The sequence below is a fragment of the Cottoperca gobio genome, chromosome 10, assembly GCF_900634415.1.
Source record: "Cottoperca gobio chromosome 10, fCotGob3.1, whole genome shotgun sequence".
Classification (NCBI taxonomy): Eukaryota; Metazoa; Chordata; class Actinopteri; order Perciformes; family Bovichtidae; genus Cottoperca; species Cottoperca gobio.
The window spans coordinates 6646663-6658823 of record NC_041364.1 but is presented as its reverse complement, the minus strand read 5'-3'; the positions used below and the strand labels follow the sequence as shown (position 1 = coordinate 6658823).

At 43.1% G+C, this 12161-nt stretch overlaps 1 protein-coding gene across 6 annotated transcripts in view; it reads right to left on the bottom strand.

Annotated features, from left to right (window-relative positions):
• atp8a1 (ATPase phospholipid transporting 8A1) overlaps positions 1–12161 on the bottom strand; it is a 100398-nt gene that overhangs the window by 9718 nt on the left and 78519 nt on the right. For all 6 annotated transcript variants that reach the window (XM_029441495.1, XM_029441498.1, XM_029441497.1 and 3 more), the window contains 4 exons: positions 8728–8806; positions 7423–7484; positions 7104–7160; positions 6692–6799 (listed from right to left, as the gene is read on the bottom strand). In XM_029441495.1, the coding sequence (XP_029297355.1) occupies positions 6692–6799; positions 7104–7160; positions 7423–7484; positions 8728–8806 (306 nt within the window). The remainder of the gene's footprint in view (positions 1–6691; positions 6800–7103; positions 7161–7422; positions 7485–8727; positions 8807–12161) is intronic.

The following is a 12161-nucleotide window of genomic DNA, read 5'->3' as shown; positions in this document are numbered from 1 at the left end:
TCTGACAAAACACTGGGGGAAGAGGAAATCCCAAATGACAGGAAATCAAAAATGTCTTTTTCCTACAGTTTGCGACGGGACTCTGATGAATAGAGCTTTTCTGTGTCGCCCCGGAGGCTGAAAATCTATGAGATGAGGGAAAATTGTATCAAAGCATCGGGATATTTTCATGTCAATTTCTGAAATTATGCAGCCCTGGTGGAAACATTTACTGGTTTATCCCCCCCCCCCCCCCCCCTCGTGAAGGCAGCTTAATTATTTTCGTTTTCATACAGTGTATCACGCATTTTAATGGGAGCGTTTAACCTGTCTTGAAAATCTTTTGAAAATAAACCATGAATGTATACTCAGCATATTAAATCAAAGTCAAAAGAGTTTGAAAAATAAACCGTCCGAGTCTTTCACAAGTAAAATCTATAAACCATTTTTATATATCTCCGTGCATACCTCGGGGGCCACAAATGATGTATATACAGGACTGATACTTTAAATCTCAAGTTTATCGTAAAATGACATTTGGTACAATAACTCATTATAACATAAGGTACGACTGAGAAACCACATGAGACAGTCATGAAGTAGAAGACTAGACCTAAACAAACTGACGTCAAAGTTTCTAAATCCAAACAAATCCGACCAATTACAATCAACAAATGTTAGTCTTCGGGCATCTGGACGGGCTCCATGACTACGAGCGGGTCAACAGTGTTGGTGGATGCCTCATACCACGGGACCCCGGGGAGCTGGACGGGGTGAGAGAGGTCCGAGGAGCGGGGCTGTATTTTTAGGACAAACTAATAAACTTGTCTGGCTGGACAGACAGTAGTGTCCGCTGGCATGGAGGGGTGTGTTTTGACAGGCCACTGACCCCCTCATGGCCACACATAAACACACACACACACACACAGACAGATGGACTAGACACAAGACGAGACAGACAGAAGCAATCCTATGTGCACAGAATGCCCACTGCCTTATACACTGCTGTGAGTAGGTTTGCTTCTTAGTATTTCTACTCCTTTCCTCATAGTGGATAGTATTTGGGGACGATGTGGTGGTCAAGAAGTTAAAGAGGTCAGTACCTTACAACTCTCTCTCTACACCTTTCCAAATGAAGCTTAAACATCTTTTAAAATACCCAATTAGGATTATGTAATGTATCGATTCTCAACAAACAATCCCTCTCAATCATCACTTATTAACTATTAGAAGTGTGTAGCGGTGCCCTCTATCAAAACGTAGGTGCCAGATTGCAACAGCGCGTTCAAAAGGAAGCTACGAAAATGGCACACACAACAACAAAAAACGCCAAGCGGACAAAGCGTCCTGGATATCAGGAAAACCAGCCCGAGTGTTTTCTGCTCTCCTTTTCCAGGAGGACTTGATAAGGGGAATCTGACACCTGGGCTAATGCCATTGTAAATATAAAGGTAATCCACTACTTTAGTATTCACCCCACATGCTTTCAGTGAGCTCTGGATCCAGTAAGAGTAAGAAAAAAACTACTTCATAACCCTTGAGCAGCTGTACGCATCCCAAAGACGCTAATATTCAAGCATTAGCTTCCTGAACGCACAGAGCTTCTTTGTACTACACTTCTTATTAGGTAGACTGAGAGGAGAAGGCTTAGACTCAGCTGAATCCTGTCTCAGACTTTACTTTGGTCAGCATCTATCCATGTTGATTATCCAATTGGCTGAATTCAGCTGGCTTAACCAGACAACACTGTTCATGCTGGCTTCAAGGAGAGGAGGGAAATTGAAGATGAAACTAAACATTTGGCCAAATGGAGCTCCAATCCTCAGACATTCTTGTGAATACTAAGCTTCTTATGGATAAATAGCAAACACAGCAGAGTCTAGAGGAACCAAATGACTGAGGTTGACAGAGAGAAACAGCTCAGTCAAAGAAAGAGCATGTAAAGCAGAAATTACTAAGAAAGCAAATAAAAAGAGTAAAAAAGCAGCCTTGCTTGGACAAGGCAAAAATCCACAAATTCCCCAAATGTCATCAGCAGAAACAAATCAGCCAATAACCCCCCCCCCCCCCCCCAAAAAAAAGAGGTCAATGTTTAAAACAAGCAATGACTGTCTCAGCTGGGTCCTTCGTCCACTCCAGGCTCTCTGTGTGTCGCCTAACAAAGACAGCAAGACATCGACTGTGAAAACAGAGAAAGAAACTCTTCGCTTAAACACTTGTAAATCGGGCAGTCACGACTACACACACGTGATTTACAGTGTGTGTACAGCAGATTAAACCGGTTGTCCTCACTAATACTGAACACCACGGTCAGTTATTTGTTGTTTATCAATCATTAGCGAGGAGGGAGGACGAACAGTTCTGGGTGCAAGAGTTTAACAGAACCTCCCATACGACACGCTCATGAGTCTTAAAGAAGGACCAAAAGGATTCCACAAGTACCACTGAGGGACTAAGTCAACAGCGGTGATGAACAGGGGTCAGTAAATCCATCACCGGCTCTTTCACAAGTTTAAAAAACAGGAACTTCTTGCAAAAAGCCAAAATGCTTTTTGGAGCGCTTATTTGAAAGACCACATAAAAAGGAGAACATCTAACACTGACACGGTCTTTGTGTTGGGGAATATTGGCAGCTTACTTATTCATCCTCTGCATTCAGATAACCTTTTCAGGTACATTGCAAACAATACATAATCAAACTTGACTTATTATTAACTGTGATGGATTACTTGCCTTTAGCAAGTTTCTCTTTAAGTTGGTTTCCAAACCAGCAGCTGCCTGGAGGGCAATAAAAACACACAGAACAAAACAAAAAAGCACTGCTTTGATACTTTATGGAAAACCAAAGCAGTGAAAGGATGCGTGACACTAAATCGGACTTAAATGTGTAGCTTCATGACAAGAACCTTATCATTTTGCAACGTACCTGCATTATGTTACACGCAGCGCATTATTCGAATAAATGAAGTCTGTGTTTTACTCAAATTTACTTGAATTGACCAAACTGAGCAATTGAAAGCGAGTAGAAGCTCCAAAATGGAATCAAGATCTTATTAATGAGTCAACAAAGTGGCAGATGGATGAGTGAAGAAACAGGAGATGTGTGTTGAAAGAAGGCTCACGATATAAACCGCTCTTTCGAAAAATGATTCGATCCGTTTCTCTAGAAATAGTTTTCATTCCTGCTCCTAATCTTATCAATTTCTCACGGCCTGGCATAGATAGCCCTGAGTGTACTCCTGGCGCGCTACACATCGACAAAGTGATTCTTATCACTGAGCGGAATCTGATGCACACCTGCAGAGTGTAAACTCCGTGTGCAGATGACGAGTACTCGAGTCTGAGCGGGAGTTGCTCCTCTGCAGCTCGCAGCAAGAAATTGGAAAATAGCAAAAAAAGGTGTGTGTGTGTGTGTGTGTGTGTGTGTGTGTGTGTGTGTGAGAGAGAAGCGGAGCGAGAGACGGGATAAACTGTACAGGAGGCAGCTGTGTTGATAGCAGAAGCAAGTCAGCAGACAGCGGGTCAGTGTGACAAGAGACATCTCCTGAGGTGAAGCTAAGCCGCTTAGCGTGGCAGATTACCCGCCTTGAACAGAATAATCTCACATTTTCTTTTGATATCTGTGTCAGACCTTTAAGAGGAGAAAACGGGATGAGCCCCACTTTTGGGAGTACCTGTGAAAAGCACACAAGCTGCTTTCGTGTGGGTTTCTTTTTTTTTTATGAAGGGATCCTGCACCTGTCTTGTCAATCGTCCAAAGAATATTAAGCCTGACATTGATGAATGCGTTCACATGAAGCTCAGCGCTGCTTTATGTCTCTTGTTAAAGGCGGTGAGCCGGGTAGTGAGTGAGAGCAGAAACAGGAGGAGAAAGGACTTCTGGTGTCTGTTATGTTGTTGGCCCTCGGGCAGCTTTTCAACTGGCAGGGTTGGAGGGGTGGGGGAGGTGGGGCGGAGAAGATGAACATAAAGAGAACAAAGAGGAAAAAGCTGATGCAAAAAGTAAAAAAGGAGCAAAAAAGAAAACAGTTGGAAGGACAGAGAGCACAAAAATATTTGAAGATTCAAGTCCACTTCCAGGAGTCCGTGGGGAAATATGTGACGCTGCTGAGAATAAACCTGCTCTTCAGAGGCCACGAGGTCTCTGATGCCTTCTCGGGTTTCGGAGAGATGTGTCCCCCGTTTGATGATATACTGGCATCCCTGAGTTGGGGCAGGGGCGTAGGGTTACCGACTACCCACAGGACACCATTACTGTCTTCAGTCAAGTGCTGCAGGACATGGATGAAAGCACCAGGCTTCACAAACAGGGGATAGAGTGAAGCTAATATACCCATCGCCTCTGTGTGTGTGTGTGTGTGTGTGTGTGTGTGTGTGTGTGTGTGTGTGTGTGTGTGTGTGTGTGTGTGTGTGTCACAATTTCTGTGCATGTATAGTAAGCTATGTTATTTAAGTGCCCAGTCGTCATGGATTTTAAATGCCAAGAAGATTAGAAATAACAACTGCAATGCAAACTAATTATTTTGTCTTCTGTCCTCAACCTGCAGCAGAAATAAACAGAACTCAAGTGTGTTTGTGATCATCAAAGCAGCAGAACTGATAGGAAGTTAAGGACATTTGACTAAAAAGCCCTTAAAACTAATAGTTTTACATCATTGGCAATAAACGTATTTGTTGAAGATTGATACCACTCTCCAAAGACTCTTTAGTTAATGTGACGCTACAGCCAGCAGCTGCTTAGCTTAGCTTAGCCTAAAGACTGGAGACAGGGGGAAACGGCGAGTTTCAGTCTAAAAAGGTAACATAATCTGCCAACCAGCTCACTAATAAACACGTTGTACTGTACCAGGTGCTGGTAGGCAGATCGTGTTACCACTGGAAAGAGCCAGAGTCTGTTTCCACTCTTCATGTTATGCTAAATGAACCGTCTCGCTAGCTGCAGATATGAGAGTCGTATAAATCTACTCAAACCAAAAAAAGCGAATAAGCATATTTCCCAAAGTGTCGATCATCAGATAATGAGCACAACAAACAAAGGCTTCTTCTCTTCAGGAAGAACATTAGGTCTGCCTTTAGTCTATAGCTAATAGTGATGTACCCGATCATCACGGTGCACATCTCTTACTCTTTTTACTTTTGTGAAATGAGGCTTTGCACAAGGCGCTACACCAGGGGTGTCAAACATATGGGAGGATTAGTTATTTTGATCATAAAGTAAAATACTATATTGTTCAGCTCCAGACACCCGTGACTAAATGTGTTGAGCCTTTGCAGATCCACTGATCTGTAACGCACATGTGTAAATGATAAACTGAAACTAATATTGTTGAAATCGCACTTATTCTTCTTAAGAAATATCATTTTCTGAATGTACTTGTTTGCACTAAAACAAGGAGTTGTCGTTATTTTTGACATGAGGAGCCATTTGCATTGAGCATTGTGGATATTACACTCTAACTCGTAAAAGATCTTTCAGGTCAGTGTCCGTTCATTAGCAAGTCTGTTCTTATTTATCTCACATCAATGTCTGACATTTGAAGTATCCCTTCCAATCGGACCAGTGATGTACCAAAACTGCTGTAAAGTCATGAACTCGCAATGAACTGTTACAATTTAAACATTCATTGTATCCTTAAATGCCTGAAGCACTATCTCAAACAGGACACACACAGACAGAAAGGCAGATTGACAGACATTTTCTTCCACTGCATGCTGTGTGGTGCCAGCCTTTTTGGTTGATTAGCCTCCTACTGTGTTCTTGTTCTCTAATGAAAAGATGCCTCACTCTGCTCCCCAGAATGCACTGGGAAATGTCACCTGTGGTTAATCGGCTCTCATTGACCACCTGTGGTGACCCAGAGAGACAGTGGTCCCATTCACATGCAAATAATAACTAAAACAAAAAAAGAAAATGGGGGCCTTTTTAGTGGTCTTTTTTAACATTTAATTAACTTTTAATTGCTTCTTAAACTAAATGTCTGATCCTGGTGATCGTTAGGAAGACTGTTAAGACATCTGTGTGTGTGTGTGTACCAAATACATCCTCACCTCTCTTTGCTTAGCTTCCAGACTGCTTCACTGTTTCAATGTCACCTGTGGATACTCAGAGCCGAGGGAGGGCAATGTAACGCAAACATTGGGCTAATTGACCCAATTAAGTCATTATGCAACACAAGCCAGGGGTCTGACAGTTTACACCCCTCTGGCTCTCCTTACAAAGACCTGTGTCAAGTTTAACTCGCAAATTTCCCACCAGCATGTGTCCGCAGCAGAAAATGAATTATGAGCCACTGCAGGTCTGTCAGTGATAGACGATTATATCAGCAGTTTCTTTAGTACCAGAGGAAGTTGTTGCTGCGAGACGGTGAGAGAGAGAGAGAGAGAGAGAGAGAGAGAGAGAGAGAGAGAGAGAGGGAGAGAGAGAGACAGAGACAGAGACAGAGAGAGAGAGAGAGAGAGAGAGAGAGAGAGAGAGAGACAGAGAGAGAGGGAGAGAGAGAGAGAGACAGAGAGAGAGAGACAGAGAGAGAGAGAGAGAGAGAGGGAGAGAGAGACAGAGAGAGAGAGAGAGACAGAGACAGAGACAGAGAGAGAGAGAGAGAGAGAGAGAGAGAGAGAGAGCGAGAGACAGAGAGAGAGAGAGAGAGAGAGAGAGAGAGAGAGAGAGAGAGAGAGAGAGAGTGTGTAGATGTGTAAGCATGTGTGTGCTTACCTCTCCTGACATGTCGGGAGCCAGAGGGATGAGGGGCCACAGGGAGGAGTAGATAATGAAAAACACCACCCACAGGCCGATGCTTCCCCAGATGGCGATGTGACTGAACTGTTGGTAAGGAAACAGAAATTGTTTAGGCTTTATTCACATTGTCATACATTATCCTGTCTTGTTCATTGCCATTTCTTTTTTATCATTTGGGCCCAAAGTGTTCACATTGAGGGGCTTCTAGTAACTGGAAGGAGTAACCATACGGTACATGTCATTTCGCTGTGTTTACAGTTACAAGCTCAGTGGGAAACAAACCCATAAAGAGACTTGGAGATAAGACGAGGATGTAAAATATGTCACAAGTATCGGCGGGCATATAAAATGCAGGAACTGGGAAGAGAAGACAGAGCCATCAGCTTACCATGGTCCAGGACGAGGTCTCGAGGCCGGCTTTAAGACAAACTGTGATGACCACAAACTGCGGAGACACAAATCACACTGACAATAAACCAAGTCCCTCTTCAATCCTAAAAACTGGTCATGGAAAGTGCATCGACCACATCCAACATTTTGTTTTACATACTGTACGGTATAAAAATGGAAAGTTTAAGCAGACACAATTAATGGCAGAAGAAAAGGAAGTCGCGCTGATGTTAACTCACAGAAATGGGATAACACTTGGCTCAGACACTGAACCGTTTAACAGAAACACCGCCCGTCAAGAAGATTGGTGCACTTACTGTGTAAACCATGTTGCCTAAGAGGAGATAGTCTGGAGTTCTTCCGTTGCCAAAAACTGTATCTGTGAAGGAAATCAACAACAGAAGCTTTTAGGGCCAAAGCTGTCTCGTTTCAGCTCTTGGGTTTCATACAGAGTTCCATTAGGTGATCCAAAGAGCAAACAACCAGACAGCACGTAGGACATTACTTCTAGTACATCTCCGTGTGAACTTTGGTGTGAAATGCTGGGATATAAAAGTGGACACGTGAACGTGAAGTGAAAAGCACGGTGAAACGCTGCTTCCATTACTGCTCTTTGAGAGAGGCTGGAATGTTAATTCTGTCTTTCGCAACTATTAGGAAAGAGAGTTTCTGTGAAAAGCCATCAGTACGACTGAAAAGCTGAATTGCTGTGCATTAATCATGCTCAGAAATTAAATGCTCTGGCTAATTAACTGCTGAAATACAAAGAACATGACAAAAGGGTTATTTATTCTGCCATTAAATCGCAATCCAACCTACTGAGAACACTTTCCCTAAAACAGAGGTTAGAAGAATTTCCCAAATTAATAAAATAGAACTTAACTGCAAATTAAACATTAACATATTGCTTCAAACTGCCCACGTGGGTTTGGGCTGAAGCTAAAAATATCAGCAGTATACGACTGCCAGTGAAGTAAGAAAGAGAGGCTCCCTTTCCCTTTACTTCCGGCTGGTCACATGTCTTGTGTGCGGTGAGGCTTTGCTGACAGCCTGTCAGTCAGAGTGAAGGGGCTTGGCGCCTTTGTTTTGAGAGCAGGCACAAGCTTGTGTGGTCCTCTGCTCTGGCCAGCCAAGACTTACAGGCTCAAAGATCCCTATTCTCTCAGCACTCGCACACAGAAACCTTGCATCTCAATGCGCACAAACATGCACAATTGACCTCATACGGATAAATAAAGTGAATTAAATTCAAATTTAATTGCACACACACACACACACACACACACACACACACACACAAGACTGATATTTGTCTATTTGGATAAAAAGCATCAATGTCTGCACTGAACAATCACCTGGACAGTTTGAATCTGAGTGGTGTGTTTATAAAAAAAATGCAAAGTGAGTGTGTGCAAAAGCATTCTTGCAGGTCATTGTGTGCAAACATGAATATATGCTTGTTAGTGTGTGTCGCTCTTGCCGGAGCACACACATGTTTGTAATTCATGACCGGGCGGTTGAAGAGAGAACTAATTAAGACAAAGTATGTGTGTTTGACTATCCTCCCTCTTCATCCACCGAGTCCACCGAGGGCCTTGGCGGAGTCTCTGGGAGCTACTTACCATGCTGGAAGGCTTTAAGGGGGAACCAGAAGAGGATGACGGAGTGGAAGAGGCCGTTCAGACAATGGGCCCAGAAGACCTGCAAAAAAGAAAAGAGGGTAGAAGGATGGAGGGGAAGGAGGCAGAGAGGAGGTGGAAGAGAGGGTTGGGGGGTTGGAGGCGGCAGGAGTTTCAAAGAAGAGAGAGGGAGACAGAGAGAGGGAAAAAAAAAGCATGAGAAAAGGGTGTGGGGAGCTCCAGCCTTCCAAGTGACCCCTGACCTGGGCCCTTTGTGGCAGCCCAGCGCTAGGCTAAGTGGCGGTTTTGTCGGGGCCTCCTCACTGAATGGCCACCCCGCTGACAGACACGTTGTATATCCTCTGTGTGTGTTATGGGGGAGAGAGAGGCTGCTGAGTATGTGTACGAGCAGTGAAAGGCAATAGGACAACGTCAGAGTGGAGGTTTTAACTTCTTTTCATTTTAAGGTTACTCTATATTTAACAGAATCAGAAGAACAAAGCAGTGAGCTTAAGAAACTGCAAAATACACCTCGTCCTCACCTCGACGATAAAAACATTATACAACTTTAATATATGTGCTGCTAGTGCGAGGGTTTCCTCTCGATACATTTCATTAGGCTTCGGCCCTTTCATGTGAGAATTTTACCTGGTGTAGAAATAAATGACAGGAGAGTTTAAACAAGCAGAAATCAGCCTAGAAACACACACACAGCGAGACTGACAGGCCTGACAGAGATTAAACTGTTTTCATGGTAATTATTAAGGGCCTGGAAAATCGTGCTGTGGACCGCAGTCTGCGTGTGTGTCTATGTAGACAAGCATGCAGACTTTGGATGAGTCGTTTAAATCAATACTCCCACTCCAAAAACCACCTTGTTTCAAATGTACATTATGCAACACCAGAGCCAAACAAAACACTAATGGGCGATGTAGCATGAAACAGCCGTGAAATCTATTCTGCCAAAAAAACGCTCCACATTCGTGCCCCCTTTTCCTCCCTGTGCTGACCCAGACGTCGGTGTTACTTCTGAGAGATGAAAATCCGTCAAACCCCAGAGAGCAAACTGGCTGACGGGGGGAAAAATAAAAACAGAAATAACATCGCATTTTAATCTTTGGCGTCTTTTTAATCATCGGTTTTTTGGCAGACAAGTTAGAGGCTCCCTTTCTTAAAAACACTCTTTTCAACAACTTCAGCAAATCTGTCAGTAAAACATAAAGCATGGCTCATTGGAGACACGTTGGACACCCTGAAACTCAACATTTCCTGGGATTTCCGCAGGTTTGAGTAATTTCAGAATAACTATTAGTTATGCTTTACACTGCGGGGCTATTCTAAAATGGCCTAAAGAGGAGAAGGAGAGGAGTAAAGCAGCACAGGGTACAGTGAAGGAAAGGTATTGTTGCAAACGAGGAGTCTTTGTAATACACCTTGGCCTCTGTGGCACGACCTACTCACCTTTCCTATCGACCAAACAAAGTCCCATAGCAGCCAGCCCCCCCACCCCGCCAGGATTACCTCACCCTCCCACTGTGTACACAAAACCCAATACACTGAGCCGAAACCAACCCCCACCGCTATATCTCTGTGGTCAAATGTGGATTAAATTATCACTAATGTTACAATCACGTTTATGCCAATTAGCCTCCCATTGACAGGCTCGGCTCTCGGTCACCCTCCTCCTCAACTATCCCATTCCCAAACACTGCGGGGGTGCAAAGCTCGAGTGTCCCTTCCACAATAATGAATGCTAATGAAATCAATAAATGTTCATAATCATTTGTCACAGTGGGATCCTCCCTTTCACCCCTCCAGCCACCCTGCTCTTTCTCTTTCCGTGTATCCCAGCAAGTTGCCAGGGATCCCGTCCCAATGAATGCCCAGTCTGTCCTGTAAAGATTCTGCCCTTTGTGGAACTCCTAATTGCCAAAATAAAGAAGCATGAATGCCGGTAATTAATATTGAGCCAAATATGTGTAGAGCTGCCCACTCCTCCCCGTTTCGTTTTTGAACCAGTGAGGTAAGAAGGGAAAGCGGGGGAAAGAAATAAAGGAATATAAGAGAGGGAAAAGTGCCGTGTAAAAGGTAATAGTTGCTGGTAAACTGCTGCAATTACAACGACCACATGGAGTGACTCAAGTGTCAGGATATATGTAATTAAAAGTGAACGGGTGGCACAGTTGAAGCCACGCCTTGAGTTTCTAACAGCCCCTCAGTCACTCCCTTCTCCCACCTCAACACAAACAGCTTTAATTCACAAAGACAGTATCTGTTGTGTACAAAAGAGCCAGGCGTGCAGAAAGACAGGCTTCGAGAGGCCAAATTCCTGCTGGATTTTCTCGCCTCGCCTCGGGCCAGCTGCAAGGAAAATATCTCGGGAAAAAAGAGTGGACAAGCCAGCAAAAACAACCTGCTGACCTGGCCGAGTCATCATTTACGGGTCTTGGAAAATGTGGCCCAAACAAAATTGAGGTTCATTTACTTCTAACTATCAGACGCATACTTTTGTGACCCGTTTTTGGCTCAAAGATGTAATGAAGTCTTCAAAAGCGTTAATGAAGGAAAAATCTATCCTACATTAGAATTTAACAAAAAATGTGGACAACTAAATGAGGACAAATGTCTCTGATCTACTGTTTAATACAGAACAAAGACGATTCATCTACAGGCGACCTATAGCACTTATTTTATGTATAGCGTGTCTGTTTTTTGGACACCAAATGACCTCCATTTCTTCAGCTTTCTTTAATTATGAAACACAATCCAGGCCAAGACAAGAATTAGATTTACTTACATTAACTCACCTAATGACCTAGAGTGTGTTCATTAATCATGAGTGACAATCTCAAATGTTTTCTTTTATATATTGTTACCAATTTCCCACAGCTTCCCATGTATTCAAATTGTTGTTTTTTTGGAACAGGTGAAAACCCAAAAAGTATTCAGTTAACTATCGAGCATTTGAGAAGCTGGATTCAGAGAACATTTTACATTCTTGCGTAAAGAATTGACACAAAGAAACAATTTATCATCAAAAATATTTACCAACTGATTTTCTGTCAATCAACTAAACGATTAATCAACACATTCTTGCAGAAAAAGAGATTTCAATGACTTTAGTTTGGGAGGAATATGCAGGATTTAAATGGGCTAGCTGTCTCCTCATGACTAATAAACCTTATATTCTATTTATAATTTACACATTTGAGCGCTATCACTTTTAATGGAAGTAAGTTGTCCTTGCTCAGTAAAACTACAGATGGAAACACATTTCACACATTCAGTGTGGTCCTGGATGGGTTAAACTCAATCTGACAGCCCTGATAGGAGAACAAACAACTCCCTCACAAATTGCATAATTTTCCGCAACAAACGTTGTCACACAATGACAGCACACTCTCTCGATATCCCCCCCGATTTATTCTGCTGCATCC